Source organism: Melopsittacus undulatus, chromosome 1 (assembly GCF_012275295.1).
Source record: "Melopsittacus undulatus isolate bMelUnd1 chromosome 1, bMelUnd1.mat.Z, whole genome shotgun sequence".
Taxonomy (NCBI): domain Eukaryota; kingdom Metazoa; phylum Chordata; class Aves; order Psittaciformes; family Psittaculidae; genus Melopsittacus; species Melopsittacus undulatus.
Window position 1 is genome coordinate 152,591,828 of NC_047527.1, and position 23,600 is coordinate 152,615,427.

The 23,600-nt window shown below is 45.9% G+C and overlaps 1 protein-coding gene across 1 annotated transcript in view; it reads right to left on the bottom strand.

The window, feature by feature from the left end:
- Window positions 1-14,806: 14,806 nt before the first annotated feature.
- Window positions 14,807-23,600, bottom strand: part of SH3BP5 (SH3 domain binding protein 5) — a 45,087-nt gene continuing 36,293 nt past the window's right edge. The window contains exons 5-9 of the mRNA XM_034063996.1: window positions 23,047-23,177; window positions 21,137-21,179; window positions 19,415-19,634; window positions 16,556-16,816; window positions 14,807-16,222 (exon numbers count right to left, since the gene is read on the bottom strand). Coding sequence (XP_033919887.1) covers window positions 16,041-16,222; window positions 16,556-16,816; window positions 19,415-19,634; window positions 21,137-21,179; window positions 23,047-23,177 — 837 coding nt within the window. The 3' untranslated portion in view covers window positions 14,807-16,040. The remainder of the gene's footprint in view (window positions 16,223-16,555; window positions 16,817-19,414; window positions 19,635-21,136; window positions 21,180-23,046; window positions 23,178-23,600) is intronic.

Consider the following 23,600-nt stretch of genomic DNA (forward strand, 5'->3'; position numbering starts at 1 on the left):
GGCAGAAGGGCCCATATTCTGTTGTTGCCCTGCATATACAGGCAGAAGGGCCCATATTCTGTTGTTGCCCTGCATATACAGGCAGAAGGGCCCATATTCTGTTGTTGCCCTGCATATACAGGCAGAAGGGCCCATATTCTGTTGTTGCCCTGCATATACAGGCAGAAGGGCCCATATTCTGTTGTTGCCCTGCATATACAGGCAGAAGGGCCCATATTCTGTTGTTGCCCTGCATATACAGGCAGGAGGCCCCATATTCTGTTGTTGCCCTGCATATACAGGCAGGAGGCCCCATATTCTGTTGTTGCCCTGCATATACAGGCAGGAGGCCCCATATTCTGTTGTTGCCCTGCATATACAGGCAGGAGGCCCCATATTCTGTTGTTGCCCTGCATATACAGGCAGGAGGCCCCATATTCTGTTGTTGCCCTGCATATACAGGCAGGAGGCCCCATATTCTGTTGTTGCCCTGCATATACAGGCAGAAGGGCCCATATTCTGTTGTTGCCCTGCATATACAGGCAGAAGGCCCCATATTCTGTTGTTGCCCTGCATATACAGGCAGAAGGCCCCATATTCTGTTGTTGCCCTGCATATACAGGCAGAAGGCCCCATATTCTGTTGTTGCCCTGCATATACAGGCAGAAGGCCCCATATTCTGTTGTTGCCCTGCATATACAGGCAGAAGGCCCCATATTCTGTTGTTGCCCTGCATATACAGGCAGAAGGCCCCATATTCTGTTGTTGCCCTGCATATACAGGCAGAAGGCCCCATATTCTGTTGTTGCCCTGCATATACAGGCAGAAGGCCCCATATTCTGTTGTTGCCCTGCATATACAGGCAGAAGGCCCCATATTCTGTTGTTGCCCTGCATATACAGGCAGAAGGGCCCATATTCTGTTGTTGCCCTGCATATACAGGCAGAAGGCCCCATATTCTGTTGTTGCCCTGCATATACAGGCAGAAGGCCCCATATTCTGTTGTTGCCCTGCATATACAGGCAGGAGGCCCCATATTCTGTTGTTGCCCTGCATATACAGGCAGGAGGCCCCATATTCTGTTGTTGCCCTGCATATACAGGCAGGAGGCCCCATATTCTGTTGTTGCCCTGCATATACAGGCAGAAGGGCCCACATTCTGTTGTTGCCCTGCATATACAGGCAGAAGGGCCCATATTCTGTTGTTGCCCTGCATATACAGGCAGAAGGCCCCATATTCTGTTGTTGCCCTGCATATACAGGCAGAAGGCCCCATATTCTGTTGTTGCCCTGCATATACAGGCGGAAGGCCCCATATTCTGTTGTTGCCCTGCATATACAGGCAGAAGGCCCCATATTCTGTTGTTGCCCTGCATATACAGGCAGAAGGCCCCATATTCTGTTCTTGCCCTGCATATACAGGCAGAAGGGCCCATATTCTGTTGTTGCCCTGCATATACAGGCAGAAGGGCCCATATTCTGTTGTTGCCCTGCATATATAGGCAGAAGGGCCCATATTCTGTTGTTGCCCTGCATATATAGGCAGAAGGCCCCATATTCTGTTGTTGCCCTGCATTTATAGGCAGAAGGGCCCATATTCTGTTGTTGCCCTGCATATACAGGCAGAAGGCCCCATATTCTGTTGTTGCCCTGCATATACAGGCAGAAGGCCCCATATTCTGTTGTTGCCCTGCATATACAGGCAGAAGGGCCCATATTCTGTTGTTGTCCTGCATATGTAGGCAGAAGGGCCCATATTCTGTTGTTGTCCTGCATATGTAGGCAGAAGGGCCCATATTCTGTTGTTGCCCTGCATATACAGGCAGAAGGCCCCATATTCTGTTGTTGCCCTGCATATACAGGCAGAAGGCCCCATATTCTGTTGTTGCCCTGCATATGTAGGCAGAAGGGCCCATATTCTGTTGTTGCCCTGCATATACAGGCAGAAGGGCCCATATTCTGTTGTTGCCCTGCATATACAGGCAGAAGGGCCCATATTCTGTTCTTGCCCTGCATATACAGGCAGAAGGCCCCATATTCTGTTGTTGCCCTGCATATGTAGGCAGAAGGCCCCATATTCTGTTGTTGTCCTGCATATGTAGGCAGAAGGCCCCATATTCTGTTGTTGCCCTGCATATACAGGCAGAAGGCCCCATATTCTGTTGTTGCCCTGCATATACAGGCAGAAGGCCCCATATTCTGTTGTTGCCCTGCATATACAGGCAGAAGGCCCCATATTCTGTTGTTGCCCTGCATATACAGGCAGAAGGCCCCATATTCTGTTGTTGCCCTGCATATACAGGCAGAAGGCCCCATATTCTGTTGTTGCCCTGCATATACAGGCAGAAGGCCCCATATTCTGTTGTTGCCCTGCATATACAGGCAGAAGGGCCCATATTCTGTTGTTGTCCTGCATATGTAGGCAGAAGGGCCCATATTCTGTTGTTGTCCTGCATATGTAGGCAGAAGGGACCATATTCTGTTGTTGTCCTGCATATGTAGGCAGAAGGGACCATATTCTGTTGTTGCCCTGCATATGTAGGCAGAAGGGCCCATATTCTGTTGTTGCCCTGCATATGTAGGCAGAAGGCCCCATATTCTGTTGTTGCCCTGCATATACAGGCAGAAGGCCCCATATTCTGTTGTTGCCCTGCATATACAGGCAGAAGGGCCCATATTCTGTTGTTGCCCTGCATATACAGGCAGAAGGGCCCATATTCTGTTGTTGCCCTGCATATACAGGCAGAAGGGCCCATATTCTGTTGTTGCCCTGCATATACAGGCAGAAGGGCCCATATTCTGTTGTTGCCCTGCATATACAGGCAGAAGGCCCCATATTCTGTTGTTGCCCTGCATATACAGGCAGAAGGGCCCATATTCTGTTGTTGCCCTGCATATGTAGGCAGAAGGCCCCATATTCTGTTGTTGCCCTGCATATACAGGCAGAAGGCCCCATATTCTGTTGTTGCCCTGCATATACAGGCAGAAGGCTCCATATTCTGTTGTTGCCCTGCATATACAGGCAGAAGGCCCCATATTCTGTTGTTGCCCTGCATATACAGGCAGAAGGCCCCATATTCTGTTGTTGCCCTGCATATACAGGCAGAAGGCCCCATATTCTGTTGTTGCCCTGCATATACAGGCAGAAGGCCCCATATTCTGTTGTTGCCCTGCATATACAGGCAGAAGGGCCCATATTCTGTTGTTGCCCTGCATATACAGGCAGAAGGCTCCATATTCTGTTGTTGCCCTGCATATACAGGCAGAAGGGCCCATATTCTGTTGTTGCCCTGCATATGTAGGCAGAAGGCCCCATATTCTGTTGTTGCCCTGCATATACAGGCAGAAGGCCCCATATTCTGTTGTTGCCCTGCATATACAGGCAGAAGGGCCCATATTCTGTTGTTGCCCTGCATATACAGGCAGAAGGGCCCATATTCTGTTGTTGCCCTGCATATACAGGCAGAAGGGCCCATATTCTGTTGTTGCCCTGCATATACAGGCAGAAGGGCCCATATTCTGTTGTTGCCCTGCATATACAGGCAGAAGGCCCCATATTCTGTTGTTGCCCTGCATATACAGGCAGAAGGCCCCATATTCTGTTGTTGCCCTGCATATACAGGCAGAAGGCCCCATATTCTGTTGTTGCCCTGCATATACAGGCAGAAGGCCCCATATTCTGTTGTTGCCCTGCATATACAGGCAGAAGGCTCCATATTCTGTTGTTGCCCTGCATATACAGGCAGAAGGCCCCATATTCTGTTGTTGCCCTGCATATACAGGCAGAAGGCCCCATATTCTGTTGTTGCCCTGCATATACAGGCAGAAGGGCCCATATTCTGTTGTTGCCCTGCATATACAGGCAGAAGGGCCCATATTCTGTTGTTGCCCTGCATATACAGGCAGAAGGCCCCATATTCTGTTGTTGCCCTGCATATACAGGCAGAAGGCCCCATATTCTGTTGTTGCCCTGCATATACAGGCAGAAGGCCCCATATTCTGTTGTTGCCCTGCATATATAGGCAGAAGGCCCCATATTCTGTTGTTGCCCTGCATATGTAGGCAGAAGGCCCCATATTCTGTTGTTGTCCTGCATATGTAGGCAGAAGGCCCCATATTCTGTTGTTGCCCTGCATATGTAGGCAGAAGGCCCCATATTCTGTTGTTGCCCTGCATATACAGGCAGAAGGCCCCATATTCTGTTGTTGCCCTGCATATACAGGCAGAAGGCCCCATATTCTGTTGTTGTCCTGCATATACAGGCAGAAGGGCCCATATTCTGTTGTTGTCCTGCATATGTAGGCAGAAGGGCCCATATTCTGTTGTTGTCCTGCATATACAGGCAGAAGGCCCAATATTCTGTTGTTGCCCTGCATATACAGGCAGAAGGCCCCATATTCTGTTGTTGCCCTGCATATGTAGGCAGAAGGGCCCATATTCTGTTGTTGCCCTGCATATGTAGGCAGAAGGCCCCATATTCTGTTGTTGCCCTGCATATACAGGCAGAAGGCCCCATATTCTGTTGTTGCCCTGCATATACAGGCAGAAGGGCCCATATTCTGTTGTTGCCCTGCATATACAGGCAGAAGGGCCCATATTCTGTTGTTGTCTTGCATATGTAGGCAGAAGGGCCCATATTCTGTTGTTGCCCTGCATATACAGGCAGAAGGCCCCATATTCTGTTGTTGCCCTGCATATACAGGCAGAAGGCCCCATATTCTGTTGTTGCCCTGCATATACAGGCTGAAGGCCCCATATTCTGTTGTTGCCCTGCATATACAGGCAGAAGGCCCCATATTCTGTTGTTGCCCTGCATATACAGGCAGAAGGGCCCATATTCTGTTGTTGCCCTGCATATACAGGCAGAAGGGCCCATATTCTGTTCTTGTCCTGCATATGTAGGCAGAAGGCCCCATATTCTGTTGTTGCCCTGCATATACAGGCAGAAGGCCCCATATTCTGTTGTTGCCCTGCATATACAGGCAGAAGGGCCCATATTCTGTTGTTGCCCTGCATATACAGGCAGAAGGCCCCATATTCTGTTGTTGCCCTGCATATACAGGCAGAAGGCCCCATATTCTGTTGTTGCCCTGCATATGCAGGCAGAAGGGCCCATATTCTGTTGTTGCCCTGCATATGTAGGCAGAAGGGCCCATATTCTGTTGTTGCCCTGCATATGTAGGCAGAAGGGCCCATATTCTGTTGTTGCCCTGCATATACAGGCAGAAGGCCCCATATTCTGTTGTTGCCCTGCATATACAGGCAGAAGGGCCCATATTCTGTTGTTGCCCTGCATATACAGGCAGAAGGGCCCATATTCTGTTGTTGCCCTGCATATGTAGGCAGAAGGCCCCATATTCTGTTGTTGCCCTGCATATACAGGCAGAAGGCCCCATATTCTGTTGTTGCCCTGCATATGTAGGCAGAAGGGCCCATATTCTGTTGTTGTCCTGGATATGTAGGCAGAAGGCCCCATATTCTGTTGTTGCCCTGCATATACAGGCAGAAGGGCCCATATTCTGTTGTTGTCCTGCATATGTAGGCAGAAGGGACCATATTCTGTTGTTGTCTTGCATATGTAGGCAGAAGGGCCCATATTCTGTTGTTGCCCTGCATATACAGGCAGAAGGCCCCATATTCTGTTGTTGCCCTGCATATACAGGCAGAAGGCCCCATATTCTGTTGTTGCCCTGCATATACAGGCAGAAGGCCCCATATTCTGTTGTTGCCCTGCATATATAGGCAGAAGGCCCCATATTCTGTTGTTGCCCTGCATATACAGGCAGAAGGCCCCATATTCTGTTGTTGTCCTGCATATGTAGGCAGAAGGCCCCATATTCTGTTGTTGCCCTGCATATACAGGCAGAAGGCCCCATATTCTGTTGTTGCCCTGCATATACAGGCAGAAGGCCCCATATTCTGTTGTTGCCCTGCATATACAGGCAGAAGGCCCCATATTCTGTTGTTGCCCTGCATATACAGGCAGAAGGGCCCATATTCTGTTGTTGCCCTGCATATACAGGCAGAAGGGCCCATATTCTGTTGTTGCCCTGCATATACAGGCAGAAGGGCCCATATTCTGTTGTTGCCCTGCATATACAGGCAGAAGGGCCCATATTCTGTTGTTGTCCTGCATATGTAGGCAGAAGGGCCCATATTCTGTTGTTGCCCTGCATATACAGGCAGAAGGGCCCATATTCTGTTGTTGCCCTGCATATACAGGCAGAAGGGCCCATATTCTGTTGTTGCCCTGCATATACAGGCAGAAGGCCCCATATTCTGTTGTTGCCCTGCATATACAGGCAGAAGGCCCCATATTCTGTTGTTGCCCTGCATATACAGGCAGAAGGGCCCATATTCTGTTGTTGCCCTGCATATACAGGCAGAAGGGCCCATATTCTGTTGTTGCCCTGCATATACAGGCAGAAGGCCCCATATTCTGTTGTTGCCCTGCATATACAGGCAGAAGGGCCCATATTCTGTTGTTGCCCTGCATATACAGGCAGAAGGCCCCATATTCTGTTGTTGCCCTGCATATACAGGCAGAAGGCCCCATATTCTGTTGTTGCCCTGCATATGCAGGCAGAAGGGCCCATATTCTGTTGTTGCCCTGCATATGTAGGCAGAAGGGCCCATATTCTGTTGTTGCCCTGCATATGTAGGCAGAAGGGCCCATATTCTGTTGTTGCCCTGCATATACAGGCAGAAGGCCCCATATTCTGTTGTTGCCCTGCATATACAGGCAGAAGGGCCCATATTCTGTTGTTGCCCTGCATATACAGGCAGAAGGGCCCATATTCTGTTGTTGCCCTGCATATGTAGGCAGAAGGCCCCATATTCTGTTGTTGCCCTGCATATACAGGCAGAAGGCCCCATATTCTGTTGTTGCCCTGCATATGTAGGCAGAAGGGCCCATATTCTGTTGTTGTCCTGGATATGTAGGCAGAAGGCCCCATATTCTGTTGTTGCCCTGCATATACAGGCAGAAGGGCCCATATTCTGTTGTTGTCCTGCATATGTAGGCAGAAGGGACCATATTCTGTTGTTGTCTTGCATATGTAGGCAGAAGGGCCCATATTCTGTTGTTGCCCTGCATATACAGGCAGAAGGCCCCATATTCTGTTGTTGCCCTGCATATACAGGCAGAAGGCCCCATATTCTGTTGTTGCCCTGCATATACAGGCAGAAGGCCCCATATTCTGTTGTTGCCCTGCATATATAGGCAGAAGGCCCCATATTCTGTTGTTGCCCTGCATATACAGGCAGAAGGCCCCATATTCTGTTGTTGTCCTGCATATGTAGGCAGAAGGCCCCATATTCTGTTGTTGCCCTGCATATACAGGCAGAAGGCCCCATATTCTGTTGTTGCCCTGCATATACAGGCAGAAGGCCCCATATTCTGTTGTTGCCCTGCATATACAGGCAGAAGGCCCCATATTCTGTTGTTGCCCTGCATATACAGGCAGAAGGGCCCATATTCTGTTGTTGCCCTGCATATACAGGCAGAAGGGCCCATATTCTGTTGTTGCCCTGCATATACAGGCAGAAGGGCCCATATTCTGTTGTTGCCCTGCATATACAGGCAGAAGGGCCCATATTCTGTTGTTGTCCTGCATATGTAGGCAGAAGGGCCCATATTCTGTTGTTGCCCTGCATATACAGGCAGAAGGGCCCATATTCTGTTGTTGCCCTGCATATACAGGCAGAAGGGCCCATATTCTGTTGTTGCCCTGCATATACAGGCAGAAGGCCCCATATTCTGTTGTTGCCCTGCATATACAGGCAGAAGGCCCCATATTCTGTTGTTGCCCTGCATATACAGGCAGAAGGGCCCATATTCTGTTGTTGCCCTGCATATACAGGCAGAAGGGCCCATATTCTGTTGTTGCCCTGCATATGTAGGCAGAAGCCCCCATATTCTGTTGTTGCCCTGCATATACAGGCAGAAGGCCCCATATTCTGTTGTTGCCCTGCATATACAGGCAGAAGGCCCCATATTCTGTTGTTGCCCTGCATATACAGGCAGAAGGCCCCATATTCTGTTGTTGCCCTGCATATACAGGCAGAAGGCCCCATATTCTGTTGTTGCCCTGCATATACAGGCAGAAGGCCCCATATTCTGTTGTTGCCCTGCATATACAGGCAGAAGGCCCCATATTCTGTTGTTGCCCTGCATATACAGGCAGAAGGCCCCATATTCTGTTGTTGCCCTGCATATACAGGCAGAAGGCCCCATATTCTGTTGTTGCCCTGCATATACAGGCAGAAGGGCCCATATTCTGTTGTTGCCCTGCATATACAGGCAGAAGGGCCCATATTCTGTTGTTGCCCTGCATATACAGGCAGAAGGCCCCATATTCTGTTGTTGCCCTGCATATACAGGCAGAAGGGCCCATATTCTGTTGTTGCCCTGCATATACAGGCAGAAGGCCCCATATTCTGTTGTTGCCCTGCATATGTAGGCAGAAGGGCCCATATTCTGTTGTTGCCCTGCATATGTAGGCAGAAGGGCCCATATTCTGTTGTTGCCCTGCATATACAGGCAGAAGGGCCCATATTCTGTTGTTGCCCTGCATATACAGGCAGAAGGGCCCATATTCTGTTGTTGCCCTGCATATACAGGCAGAAGGGCCCATATTCTGTTGTTGCCCTGCATATACAGGCAGAAGGCCCCATATTCTGTTGTTGCCCTGCATATACAGGCAGAAGGCCCCATATTCTGTTGTTGCCCTGCATATACAGGCAGAAGGCCCCATATTCTGTTGTTGCCCTGCATATACAGGCAGAAGGCCCAATATTCTGTTGTTGCCCTGCATATACAGGCAGAAGGCCCCATATTCTGTTGTTGCCCTGCATATGTAGGCAGAAGGGCCCATATTCTGTTGTTGCCCTGCATATGTAGGCAGAAGGCCCCATATTCTGTTGTTGCCCTGCATATGTAGGCAGAAGGGCCCATATTCTGTTGTTGCCCTGCATATACAGGCAGAAGGGCCCATATTCTGTTGTTGCCCTGCATATACAGGCAGAAGGCCCCATATTCTGTTGTTGCCCTGCATATACAGGCAGAAGGCCCCATATTCTGTTGTTGCCCTGCATATACAGGCAGAAGGGCCCATATTCTGTTGTTGTCCTGCATATGTAGGCAGAAGGGACCATATTCTGTTGTTGTCTTGCATATGTAGGCAGAAGGGCCCATATTCTGTTGTTGCCCTGCATATACAGGCAGAAGGCCCCATATTCTGTTGTTGCCCTGCATATACAGGCAGAAGGCCCCATATTCTGTTGTTGCCCTGCATATACAGGCAGAAGGCCCCATATTCTGTTGTTGCCCTGCATATACAGGCTGAAGGCCCCATATTCTGTTGTTGCCCTGCATATACAGGCAGAAGGCCCCATATTCTGTTGTTGCCCTGCATATACAGGCAGAAGGGCCCATATTTTGTTGTTGCCCTGCATATACAGGCAGAAGGGCCCATATTCTGTTGTTGCCCTGCATATACAGGCAGAAGGGCCCATATTCTGTTGTTGCCCTGCATATACAGGCAGAAGGCCCCATATTCTGTTGTTGCCCTGCATATACAGGCAGAAGGCCCCATATTCTGTTGTTGCCCTGCATATGTAGGCAGAAGGCCCCATATTCTGTTGTTGCCCTGCATATGTAGGCAGAAGGCCCCATATTCTGTTGTTGCCCTGCATATACAGGCAGAAGGCCCCATATTCTGTTGTTGCCCTGCATATGTAGGCAGAAGGCCCCATATTCTGTTGTTGCCCTGCATATGTAGGCAGAAGGCCCCATATTCTGTTGTTGCCCTGCATATGTAGGCAGAAGGCCCCATATTCTGTTGTTGCCCTGCATATGTAGGCAGAAGGCCCCATATTGTGTTGTTGTCCTGCATATGTAGGCAGAAGGCCCCATATTCTGTTGTTGTCCTGCATATGTAGGCAGAAGGCCCCATATTTTATTGTATCTGTGTACCTAGCTATCCTCTATCTACCTATCATCTATTTATCTGTCTACCTATCTATCATCTATCTATCACCCTATTATCTGTTTACCTATCATCTCTCTATTATCTATCTGCCTAGCTGTCTATCATTTATCTGTCTACCTCTCTGTCTACCTTTCTAGCTATCACCTATCATCGGTCTGTCTACCTATCATAAATCTGTCATTTGCCTACCTATCCTCTATCTTTCATCTGTCTGCCTATCTAACATCTATTATCTATCATCTGTCTACCTATCATCTATATATCTGTCTACCTATCTATATCTGTTATCTATCATCTATCATATATCTATCATCTATCTGTCTACCTGTCTAGCTATCTCCTATCTATCATTTATCTGTCTACCTATCATATATCTGTCATCTGTCTATCTACCTATCTGTCTACTTTTTTGTCATCTATCATCTATCATTTATCTGTCTACCTACCATCTATCATCTCTCCATCATCTATCTAGCTATCACCTATCTATCTGTCTACATTTATCTCTGTCTCCATATCTATCATCTACCTATCTATCATCTATCTACCTATCATTTAGCTGTCTACCCATCTATCATCTCTCTATCATCTATCTACTTATCTATCATCTATCTATCTGTCTACCTATCACCTATCTATCTAACATCTATCATCCATCTATCACCTATCTGTCTCTTTATCTATCATCTACCACCAATCTGTCTCCATATCTATCTATCATCTATCAGTCTACCTATCATCTACCTGTCATCTATCTACCTATAATCTATCTGCCTACCTATCTGCCTACCTACCTATCATCTATCATCTACCTATCCATCATCTGTCATCTATCTATCATCTATCAATCTACCTATCATCTATCTGTCTACTTATCTATCATCTGTCTGTGAGATCTATCTACCTATCATCTATCTACTTATCTATCATCTATCACCTATTGGTCTACTTATCTGGCTATCTGTCTCCATATCTATCTATCATCTATCTAGCTATCATCTATCTGTCTACCTACCTATCATTTATCTATCTACCTATCATCTATCATCTCTCTATCATTTATCTATCACCTATCTATCTGTCTCCATATCTATCATCTGTCATCTACCTATCTATCATCTATCATTTATCTACTTACCTATCATTTATCTATCTACCTCTCATCTATCTACTTATCATCTATCATCTATCATCAACCTATCATCTATCATCTATCATCTTTCTATCTACCTATCTATCTACCTATCATCTATCTATCATCTATCTACCTATCTCTCATCTATCTGTCTACCTATCATCTATTATCTACCTATCATCTATGAATCTATCATCTGTCTACCTACCTATCATCTATTATCTACCCATCATCTATCTATCATCTGTCTACCATTTATCTGTCTACCTATCCATCATCTACCTATCATCTGTCTACCTATCATCTATCTATTATCTATCATCTGTCTACTTATCTATCATCTATCTATCAGATCCGTGTACCTATCTGTCTACCTATCATCTATCATCTATCTATCACCTATCTATTGGTTTACTTATCTGTCTCCATATCTATCATCTACCTATCATCTATCAATCTATCATCTATCTACCATCTGTCTATATCTATCCATTTATCTACCTATCATCTATCAGATCTGTCTACCTATCTATCTACCTATCATCTCTCTATCATCTATCACCTATCATCTACCTATCATCTATCATTTATCTACCTATCTATTGTCTATCTATCTATCATCTACCATCTATCTGTCTACATATCTATCTGTCTACCTATCTATCATTTGTCTCTCTACCTATCTACCATCTCTGTCTACCTATCATCTATCACTTATCAATCGGTCTACCTGTCTATCTATCTGTCTCCATATCTACCTATCATCTATCAATCTATAATCTATCATCTATCTATCATTTATCTACCTATCATCTAACATCTATCTATATCATCTATCTACCTATCATCTATATGTCTATCAGATCTGTCTACCTATGTGTCTACCTGTCTACCTATCATCTATTGTCTATCATCTATCTGTCTACTTTTCTGTCTCCATATCTATCATCTATCATCTTTCTGTCTACCTATCATCTATCTATCATCTACCATCTATCTATCTACCTATCATCTGTCATCTACCTATCTATAATGTCATCTATCTATCATCTGTCTACCTATCATCTACCTATCATCTATCATTTATCATCTATCATCTGTCTACCTATCATCTATCTATTATCTATCATCTGTCTACTTATCTATCATCTATCATCTATCTATCTATCAGATCTGTGTACCTATCTGTCTATCTATCATCTCTCTATCACCTATCTATCGGTCTACTTATCTATCTATCTGTCTCCATATCTATCTACTATCTATCAGCTATCTACCTATCATCTATCAATCATCTATCATCTACCTATCACCTATCAGATCTACCTATCATCTATCAGCTATTTATCTGTCTACTTGTCTATCATCTACCTATCATCTATCCTCTATCTATAGCTATCATCTATCTACCGTCTATGTACCTATCTGTCATCAATCTATCTTCTATCATCTATCTACCTATCATCTATCACCTATTTATCTGTCTACTTATCTATCATCTATCATTTATCTATCTACCATCTGTCTACCTATCATCTATCTACCTATCATCTATCACCTATTTATCTGTCTACTTATCTATCATCTATCATTTATCTATCTACCATCTGTCTACTTATCATCTATCTGTCTACCTATATATCTACCTATCATCTATCAGTCTACCTATGTATCTATCATCTACCTATTATCTATAATCTACCTATCATTTATCATCTATCTATATACCTGTCTACCTATCATCTATCTACCTATCATCTATATACCATCTATCAGTCTACCTATCTACCATCTATCATTTATCTACCTATCATCTACCTATAATTTATCATCTATCATCTATCTATCATCTATCTGTCTACCTATCATCTATCTATATATCTATCATCAACCTATCATCTATCATCTGTCTACCTATGTATCTACCTATCATCTATCAGGCTTCCTATGTATCTATCATCTACCTATCATCTATCAGTCTACCTATGTATCTATCATCTACCTATCATCTATCAGTCTACCTATGTATCTATCATCTACCTATCATCTATCTGTCTACCATCTATCATCTACCTGTTTACCTGTCTACCTATCATCTATCAGTCTACCTATCTACCTATCATCTATCATTTATCATCTACCATCTATCTATACATCTATCATCTGTCTACCTATCATCTATCATCTTTCTACCTATGTATCTATCATCTATCATCTACCTATCATCTATCATCTGTCTACCTATCTATAGCTATCATCTATCTATCTGTCTACCTATCTATCATCTATCAGCTATCATCTATCTATCTAATCTCAGAAATTAACTCCTTATGTTCTCAGGAAGGAAGGAAGGGACTTGCTCTCCCAAGCTGGGCAGTTGCAAGTGCTGCCTGAGCAACACAATATGATGGACAAAATGAAAGCCGATTACTCTAAGGGGCTATAAGGGGATTTAGATTTTGATTTACTAAGTACCAAGGGAAGACTACTGCAAAGGAATGACCTTCAGTTCCCTGTCAGCAGTGCAGAGGGGTAGCTGGAGACAGCCTCTGTACGAGCTCTGACATTCTCCTCAGACATTTGTAGAGCTTTGCATTAAATGCTGCTCTTATAGCTCAGGATGAGCCAGCTTCACAGACACACCTCCCCAGTTCTGTTACACAGTGCTTGGTTACTCCAATCTATCAGTGAGAGGAAGTACTGTGGATGAATGGTATCAACAGCTTCTATCCCATCTGCCTCAGGACTCCGAGATTCAGCCCTGGTTTCTTCATGCAGGTTTGATGTAACTACTTTGTACAATGGTTAAGCACTTGACCATACAATCTAATGCCAAGTCTGACCAATAGCTAATTAGAATAAATGTGTACTTACAGTAGCAGTCTTCATGACTTAGTCAAAAACTACATTTACATTCTTTGATTAATACTAAAGAAGTAGAATTCCTATGTTAACTTTTGCTCTATACATCCTCACTTCAGCTGAAGTGATCACATGTACTTTGATACACCAGAGGCTTATTTTTACACCCTTGAAGGCAGCTACCATCGTACCACATTTCAGAACACACAAAGAGCTCCAGCAGACAACAGCATTAACTACAGAAGTTTAAGTATGTATGTAACACAATGTGCCACTTCTGTATGGCTTTGCATGTTTTGTTTGGTACTGTCAGTCCCAGCTTTTCTCCAGGTGATGGTCAGATCAGAAGTGGAACCATGGACTTCTTTCCTAAGCAGTGGGCTGGGAAATGCTAGCAAGGGAAGAATTCAGCCTTCGGGGCTTCAGAAGATGTAAATGTATCAATAATTAAAGCTATTAAAGCTTAACAGTTGTAATGTGTTGAATCTAATCCTTATGAAAAGGGTTTCTGTACCTCCAGCTCAGCATGGCCTTACAGGAAATGGCAGCAGTGCTAAGCACAGAGGTGTCTGCTACATACTGGAATGTCTCCCTCTCTGCTGCACACTATGGGATTGTGGAAAACCAGACTAAAGCTCTGGTCTTGTGCAGCTTAGAACAAAAAGCACATCAGGTTTGCAGGAAGCTGCAAGGAGGTAGGTGTTGTCTATGTACTGCAAAGGATCCTCAGAGCAGAGTGACACTGGGCTGCAACAGGAGTGGATATTCAAAGTCTGCAGGAGACAATTCAGTTCTTGGCGCTTGAGATGAGATAGATTTGGCTTGCACGGAGTCAGAATGTGGAAAACAAAATGTTTACTGTAGTGTGAATAATCTTACATTAACTTTAAGATACACAAGCTGTGGCAGGGATGAAATAACAGCAGGACTGCAAAAAACATAGAATAGAAAATACTTTGGGCAATACTAAAATTCCCATCAAATTAATGGTAGAAACGGATGGTTTGGATAAAATGGTGCTTTCAGAAATGCTTAGCTACCGAAACTGAAGAGTCCTAGGATTTTTTACTACCACTTATTAGCATAATTACCAGACACTACTACAGCCTAACAGCTGCTGGCAAAACACACCCTTGCCCTCTCTAGTTTTATTGAACAGTTCCTCTAGGGCATACTAAAATCCCAAGTCCCTTAACAGTTAAAAACCCCCACACGGTACAACCTACGGAGAAGCTTAAGAACACATTGTCAATCCACACTGGCAATTCCTTGTCTTCATGCATATTCCAAGGGTGAATCCCTTACCAAAACTGTCCTGAAAACATCTACAACTCCCATTTTGGAGGAAGGAGAATCCCAAAACACTTAAAGTGCTGAAAAATAATACTTCACTTCTTAGGGGAGGGAAAGGGCAAGGAGCACCCAACTCCTTTTGGTCACTGGGATCACCCTTGGAGTCCAAGCCAGACTTGGGAAGAAGGTCTGAAAGGGCCTACCACTGCTGAGTGTTACCATCATCTGCCTGTCTCTCTGCATGACTTGTCTTCATCCCTTCTGTGAGCACCAAGGGAAAAGTGAAGGCTTTTAGACCCTGCACATGCAACAGCTCTCCTGTGTACAAAATATTTCTACAGTTTCAGCATAATACAGACAAATACAGATATTTAAAGAATATACCACTTAAAAGATCCACCATATCTAAAGAGCATTTCGTTCTACAAAACTGAAGCCAAACTGCTCTCTGCAAAAGTCTGGCTTGAATTTCAGACCCTGGCATGAGTTTCCACGGGAACATTACTGGTTATTGCTTCAGCCGGCTGCTACAAAACAGATTACAAAGTCTGTGAAACAAGAGTACAGCTCAAACAGTTGGTAACGCATCCGGCCTACAAAGGATGTACTGAATAAAAAACTTCAGCCCTCCACATCAATTAGACTTAGTGCAGCTTTAAATTCTCAGAGTAAACGCTTCAGATTTGGCATATATTATTGGCACAATGTTCGTCAAACACTTAGAAGTCCATATATAAATATCTATACTCCCATTAATCAGGACAGGGCACAAAGAGGGCTCAGCCAATCTGGGCAGCTTTTCTGCCTGAGCATATTCCCTCTTTGATTTTCATGCACTGAAGGGAGAGCTGCTTCATTCGGTTATCCAGAGCCAGCCCTTCAGTGGAGCTGCTCCTGTTGCTGCCTCTGTTCTTGTTCACTCTGTCGCTTGTCTTGTTCTCAGCCCCTTCTGCTCTATCCCCTGCAAAGAAAGGAGAGAAAAAAAACCACAAAACTTAGATTTTCCTTAAAATAAAGGTCCCATCAGAATCTCATTGATGACTTGTGAGATACATCAAACCCCCCTACCAAGACAGAACTGGGGAAGTTTTCCAGCCAAGAGAAGCATCATTACAATACTTTAGGTGTCACTGTTAACTGTGGGATGCAGGGCTTTCAGGACCTGCCTTTCCCAAGGAGCAGCCAGCTGGTCAGAGCTCAGTGAGCTGGCAATAAGCCTAGGAGAGCTGAGGTTTTCCTGCTCCCCTCATAAAGCTGAAAAGCATTGGCCCAGACCATATCCAGCTGTGCATACCTCTGTCAGCTTCACACTCAGGGGAAGATGCTCCACTGCATTCACTTCGGGGGCCGAGGACAGGAAAGATCATCCCGAATTCAGACAGGGATACAGGGCTGGGCAGATCCAGGCTTCCAGGTCGCATTGCAGGAGGAAACTGAGTGGGCACCTCACAGGGACTCGTAGGACCAGAGCTGAAGCTGGACACAGACTGAGTTTCTGAATCTTCTTCAGATACGAAGCTGCTGCCATTGTCATCCTCAAACACTTCTGAAGCCACTGCAATGTTCAAGGAGTATTCCAGTGAGCAAACCTCCCTCCCTCCTGCACCTTCCCAGGTTTGCATCCTCTGTACACACGTGCACTGCTAACCCACTGCCTGTTTCTTGCACACTGTCCCCTTTGTAAAGCTGTAACCTGGCATTTCACACACAGATCACAAAGGCCTGACTGTGCTTCAGGCAACAGCACACCCACCAGCCATGCCATGCCATGCCAAACCAGCCCTACAGTACCTACTGCTCCTCATGCCAAGATGCTCCTGTGTTGTTGCTGCCCTTGCTGCCCTTGTTCACTTCTGGTCTTCAGTATGTAACTTAGGCCAGGACTAGCTCCACCATGCCCACCTCACCCAGGACTACCTTGATTCCAGCACAGACTCCCTGTTTCTTTAAGGCCCAGATCCAGAAGACATAGATCCAGGGGCAGATTGCTTCCATTTTACCATCCCACTTCTGCAGTTAAAATGCAGCATGGGCTTCCAAGATCTCATTTGGATGAGGATCACCAAGCAACACTGCATTAAAAACAGCCTCACCCACAGATACCATTTTCCCTGCTCCTGTTTGCTCAGATCTGAATTCTAATTAAAGCAAACCAACCCCAAACTGTCGGCTAAAGTAAGCTGCAGGGTCTTTGTCAGAAACAGGAGGAGGAATCCATTAAGGGATGTTCTATTTTGTGCAATGTAATGGTGTTGATTTTGCTAAAATTGGCTATTTTCAAACTTGGCTCATTGTGGAATGGGGACCTATGAACACTGAGATCCGAAGGGGATTTTGCATGCATCAGCCTCTTCACAACAAACACATGTGCTGGAATCACACTGGTTTGAGGAAGTCCCATGAACAGCATTTACAGTGACCTGAGGTTATCTTCAGCTACACCTCCCTATGGGTCCTAACTTTGCTAGGCTCAGAACCACCTGCAAAGAGCAGCAGGAGCAAACCAGTAGCATTAATGAAATGGCTCAAAGGAGAAGTTCCAGAGTCATTCTTCTTTCATGCCAGGGCTCATGGGCACCTCGGACACAGAGGGTGCCAACAGATGTGTCCAGTTACAGGGTCCTCTACTTGGCAACAAGCACTGACATCAGCCAGTCTACAAGCAGCACAACTTAAACTGTAGCTTACTTGTCACCATCTAACCTTACCATAACACTCAGGAGCACCTGCTAGGGCCAAGACCTTCTTGCTGCTGCTAAGGTGGTTTATTTATTCAGCTCCAGCAGACAGAAATCAAAGTATGAAGGGGGCTTGGTGGACCCCACCACCACATTACAATGTATGAGAGCTTAACCTGTTGAGGCTGTTTTGGTTACTATGGCAGGATGCTAGCCCTGCCCTATCAGTGCCAGCACAGGCACTAGACACAACTGGAGTCCTTCCACCTCTGTCAAGCTGTGCAATTCAAAGATAGGGATGAGCCTGCACCCCTGAACACCTTTCAGCACAAGAAACCCTCAACTCAGTTATACCCAAGGCTCCTGGGAGGCCTTTGGTGCAAGCTGGGGGGGTTGTGGGTATCCAAAAAGGTAACCCCTGTCTGACACAGAAAGCCTCAGCCATGGGACTTCAGGGTGGCAGAAGATAATGCAGCCATACCAAAGCCTCACTGCATCAGCTGGGCCAGACACTGCACTCCTTGCTGTGGCAACCCTGGTCCCAGCTGCACAGCACCGAGTGAGCTCCATTGTACATCATATGAAAGCCCCTGACACTGCCTCCCAGCTCCCATGGCACAGATGGGCTGTACCACAGACCTACAGGGCCTCAGCACTGAATGCACTAGTGTCTATGAGGGAACTGCACATTCAGCCCTGGGGAACTGAGGCTGTGTAGTTATGAACTCCTGCAATCCTGACCTCAACTTCTCCCTGCAGAGTGAGTGGTTGTGTGGTACTGAGCTACCAGCTGGGTTTAAACCATGACAGGTACCTAGGACTGGAGCTCATTCAGTGATTGCTGTTGTTACCCAAGAGAAAAGTCTCTCCCACAGAGCCTCTCTATACACTGCATTAGCGTCCTGCTGCTTCTTCACTTCCCTTGTTCACAGCACACGTTATGCCAAAATCACATATTGGCCAAAGATCCTGCAGTGCGAAGGAGCTTATCCTTACACCCCTCCTGGGTGAGCATCCTGCCTCTCTGCCCTACTGCAGCCCCAGCTTCAGTCCCCCTGCCACAGATCCAACACTGCAAGACAAGCACTTGATCCAAGAGGTCTGTTTCCAACCAGTCTACTGCCTCAACAGCCTGGCTGAATGATCTCCCACCTCCTGTGTCTGTTCTGGGCAAGTCACCAACAGCAGCAGCACAGGCTTAGAAGTTCAAAGGATGCTTTGAAGCACATCAATTTTGTCCTTTCACAACAGCACTGTACAAAACCCAGCAGTGATGCTAAGGGAGCAGCTGATGCACTTCAACTCCTATCATTTCCCTTTGAAAACTGGTTATTAAGGAACACAATCAACTGCAACAGTCACAACAGCCAGCAAATGTTAAACTGCAGAATACACAGAGCAATCACTTGCTCATATCCTCAGTGTTTTATGATGCTGATGGGGTATTTCCAGGCCCAGGAGTGCTCTGTACTCACCAGAGATGGTGTCTGACTCCAGTTTACTTGCTGACAGGTCTTCCACAGAGGTATTGTTCCCTTCAGCACCCACACCACATCCTCGGGGCCCCATGGCAGTGGAGCGTCTCCTCTCGTGGATCTCATCTGAGATCATCTCCAGGTTTTTCAAGGCAGTTTTATACTCTCCCTTTGCCAGGGCCAGTTTTGCCTGCAGATCATCCACCGTTTTCTTCAGTTGCTGACAAGGAGAACAGGTATTAGAGGTGTTTTCATTACAAACAACACATACAGTTCTCAGTTATGTGTCCATGGAACTTGGCTCTGCTCAGACAAGCCAGCATAAACCAGGGTTGGTGTCTATGTGATGGAGAGTTCATAACTCACAAGCACCCCAGCTCGAGTAGTGGTACTTGTGAAGGAGACAGTAGCAAGGCACACCATGGGATCCAGGGGCTGGGACTGCCTCTGCTGATGGTGACAGCCCCTGGCTGAGCACAGAGCAGGGTCCCCCACTAACATGCAGCTTTCAACAGTATGCTGCTGCTTACCCCACAGCCCTCAGGGCACAGTATGGCTGTGGGTCATCCCTGAAGGGGCTCAGGTTCACTCTCCTCTGAGCACCAAACCCATCCCTTCTTGGTTACTGAAAGCAGCAAGCCTCAAACCCTGACAGCTGGAATACAGCAGTTTACACATCTTCAGGCACAAACTCCATTCTACAGTAGGGGCGAAAGTGTTGGACACCCTGACTCCCAAAGGTTAAACACTGCTTATGTATCTGCAGCTGTCTTAACTCTGTTTTATACTGTACATTAAAAGCAGTTTGTGCTGTCTTTTGCGTTGTATTTTACACAACCACTTCTCTTCAGAAGGGCATGGAGCAGAGGTCACAGAAAAGGAAGAGGCTCCCAAACAGCAGCAGGCCTTTGTCCAGGGGGAGAAGGGCACTTCTTAGGACATGCCTCTTGCCAGAAGGGATTATCGGGGTGGGCAAGATTCAGCTCTGACCATAGCTATGCAGGCAGGCAAGCAAGACAGAGGAGCAGCCCAAGCCTAAATCCTGGCAAGGAAGAGGCATGCACCAGTGTCTGAGGCTTATGGAGAGAGCTGCTGCATCTCAGACCAGGGAAGGGCTCACAAGACATGTGTAGGACATACCTTGCATCCTGGGCAAGCAATGGGAATCTTTAGCTAGGCTCCAACAGAGCCTTCCGCACTCATGGCCAACAGTGCAAGGCATCATGTTCCTCTCAGACCCTGTGCACGTCCCACACATCTACAGCACCAACCACTACACTGCAACTCAGAGGAGCCAGGCTCCCGGTTCTGAGAGGCCACATGTAGCATAAGTCACTCAAATAGAGAATGATTCTCATGAACTGACCCAAGCAGTGACAGAAAAGAGCATCCCAAGCACAGTTAAACAGCCGGATGCATAAAGCACTGGGGAGGAAACGCCAACGACCAAACCAATCCCAGGACTTGGTCCCAAAGCCCAAGACAATCCCCAGACTGTTCAGCTCTGGCAATAAGCAGCAGCAATCAAACACTTATTTCACACAAGGAAACAAAGTCTCTCAGTCTTTCATCTTTAAAATGTGCTTAGCAAATTGCTCAAGACATTCTGAACTGAATTGGTTTTGTGCAGAAACACAGCATGGTTATCAGAGCACTTTAGATGTAACTTCAGTATTCACCATAAGCAGTAAAGCTTCAGATGGATCTCAATTGCATACATACCTCTAGCTGGACATAGTACTTTGCCTTGAGTTCAAAATAAGGTCTGTGGGAAAAGAAAGAACAGTTGTTTACAATCACTGGGACTGAATGGGGAGCACTGGAGTGGGAGCTGCTCTCTTTGTAGCATTAAGATAGCTATTTAGTGTTTCACTGCAATTCCAAGACTACTGTCTAGATGACAGAACACAGACACGTGCTCTCAAGGTCTCTCTTTTCCCCTCTAACATATCTATTCCTTGAGAGCCTTTTGACCTAAATACAAATTGCAAAGTCCTAGATTCTGCCAGATATCTAAAGGCAATGTCCCACTCCAGGTGCAGCATCCTTTCTATATCCATCACAGTACATCACTCCACAAAGGGTGAGCCTTAAGCTTTCTCATGATCAGATCTGGGGATGGAGGGGAGGTTCTTGGGCTCTTCAGTGAAGGAGCAGGGATGAAGGGAGGTCAGAGCATCACACACAAGGGCACAGTGCTTCCCTCCTGCTGTGCAGCAGTCAGACAACTGACCTCTCCAACATCCCTGTGTAGTATGACTTCAAATATACCCACAAAAAGCCTGTTTGCACCATCAGGCATCTTCCACTTTAAAACTGGGTTAGAATTGGCATTTCTGTACAGCCCTTATTAAGGGATCTCCAGAATACTCTATGCAGGTGGTTTTTGCTGCAGTCAGCTCTGCTGTGAGACAAAGCAGTACACTGGGATCCTTCCAGCTCATCCTGAGGAGGATGACACAAGACCCCATGGTGGTAGTTCCAGCAAGGAAATAGATTGAGAGAGCAAATCATAAGAGAGGCAGCTGGGGCATCAGGCTCAGCACCATCATTGTGATAAGAAAGTATGCAGGACCCCACTGACTACTTACCATGGTCTTCATTTTAAATGTTATTGCAAGGAAAGGACTCTTAGCAGCCAAAATACTTGTCAGATATTGCTCTTACCCAGAGGAACCTGTTATTTAGTGATCTGGTGATGTTGTTCAGTCACTGTGCAGCGCTAGACAAACTGCACACAGCTCATTCTCAGAGGCCACGCTGCTGCACTGTTCCAACAAACGTGCTTGAATCTGCCTTAGGAAGTGCTAATCCTTTCTTGAATTGAGCAAACACCAATCAAAATAGGCTTTTAGTTGACTGATTTCCCCAAAAAGCCATTTCTAGATGGAGGGATTAAAAGCTAAATACAGCAGCAGATTGTTTAGACAAGCTACAGTCTGGATACAAAGGAAATGACTGAAATATAAAGAGAATTAAGAACTGGTTGTAAATCAGGGCCAAAATTGTAAGCAGGATCTGAGCAAGAAGCTGTTTTGTCAAATGCAGACACATTTATTAACGACACTGCTTAGCTATGCTCTCTGAAATGCATTTCCTTCCCCAAGAACAGCTCCTGCACAACTTTGCTATGGCAGCATTGGGAAGTAAACACGTCTGATGTACAGCACTGATGCAGTCTCGCACCTTTCAGGGCTCTGTCACTTGCTTTGTCGCTCTGCTAACTAAAAACAACTAAGCTGCAAACCGTCCTAAGCTGCAAACATCTACATGCAGAGCTCTGCAGCTCTGTAGCAGCATCTGTGTAAGTCCCACAAGCCTGTTTCTCGAGTCACAGTCCACCAAAGGGTTCAATGCACCAGGGCAAGACCAAGGATGTGCCCAGAAAAGGTTTCTTATTGCACTTAGTTCACCAGTCTGCCACATCAGGTGCTTCATAGGACACTTAGAAGGACAACAAATGCAAGGAGAAATGCCAATACACACAGTTCTGTGAGGCTGTTGCATGCAGATAGGAACCCAAAGAAGAGGTACAAAGGGCAACACACTGACAGGTTAGAAAAACCCCACAGAAATGATATTTCCCCCAAACAGATTTCCCCACAAAACACATCTCCAAATGTAAAACTTACTTTGATTTATTGATGGCTCTTTTCAGCTTTTTCTCCAGTTGTTTCATCCTTCCCATGGCAGCATTGTATTTGGCTGCAGTCTCCTTGTGAACCAGCTCACTTCTCGTTTTGGTCTGTTCTGCCTCCATGACCTTCAATGGGATAAGAGCCAAATTGAGCGGCAAGACACAATGATCCATTTCTTATCATTTCAATAAACAGCATCTTCATAACCTCTCCAACCAGCTCATGCCAGGAAAGTGAGGCTGTAGAAAAAGCATACTCTCAATGAACCTACTTAGAAGTCTTTCCTGAAAGGAGCAGCAATATGCCAGCTTTGCAAACACTGTGTTAATTATGACAAAGGTGGTTCAGCTTCTTGCATAACCTCCCATACAGGAAGTTCAGATGAGATTTTGGGATCATCCATTTCTTAACCCAGTCAAGGGAGCAGAGCAGTGCTAGCAGAAGTCACCCATTGAACAGCATCCTGATTCTCTCCCAGGAGCCTGCCTTTCCCAGCAGGATGCTCAGCCCCCAGACGCAGTCCCACCACTTGGAGAAGGGCTGGAAAC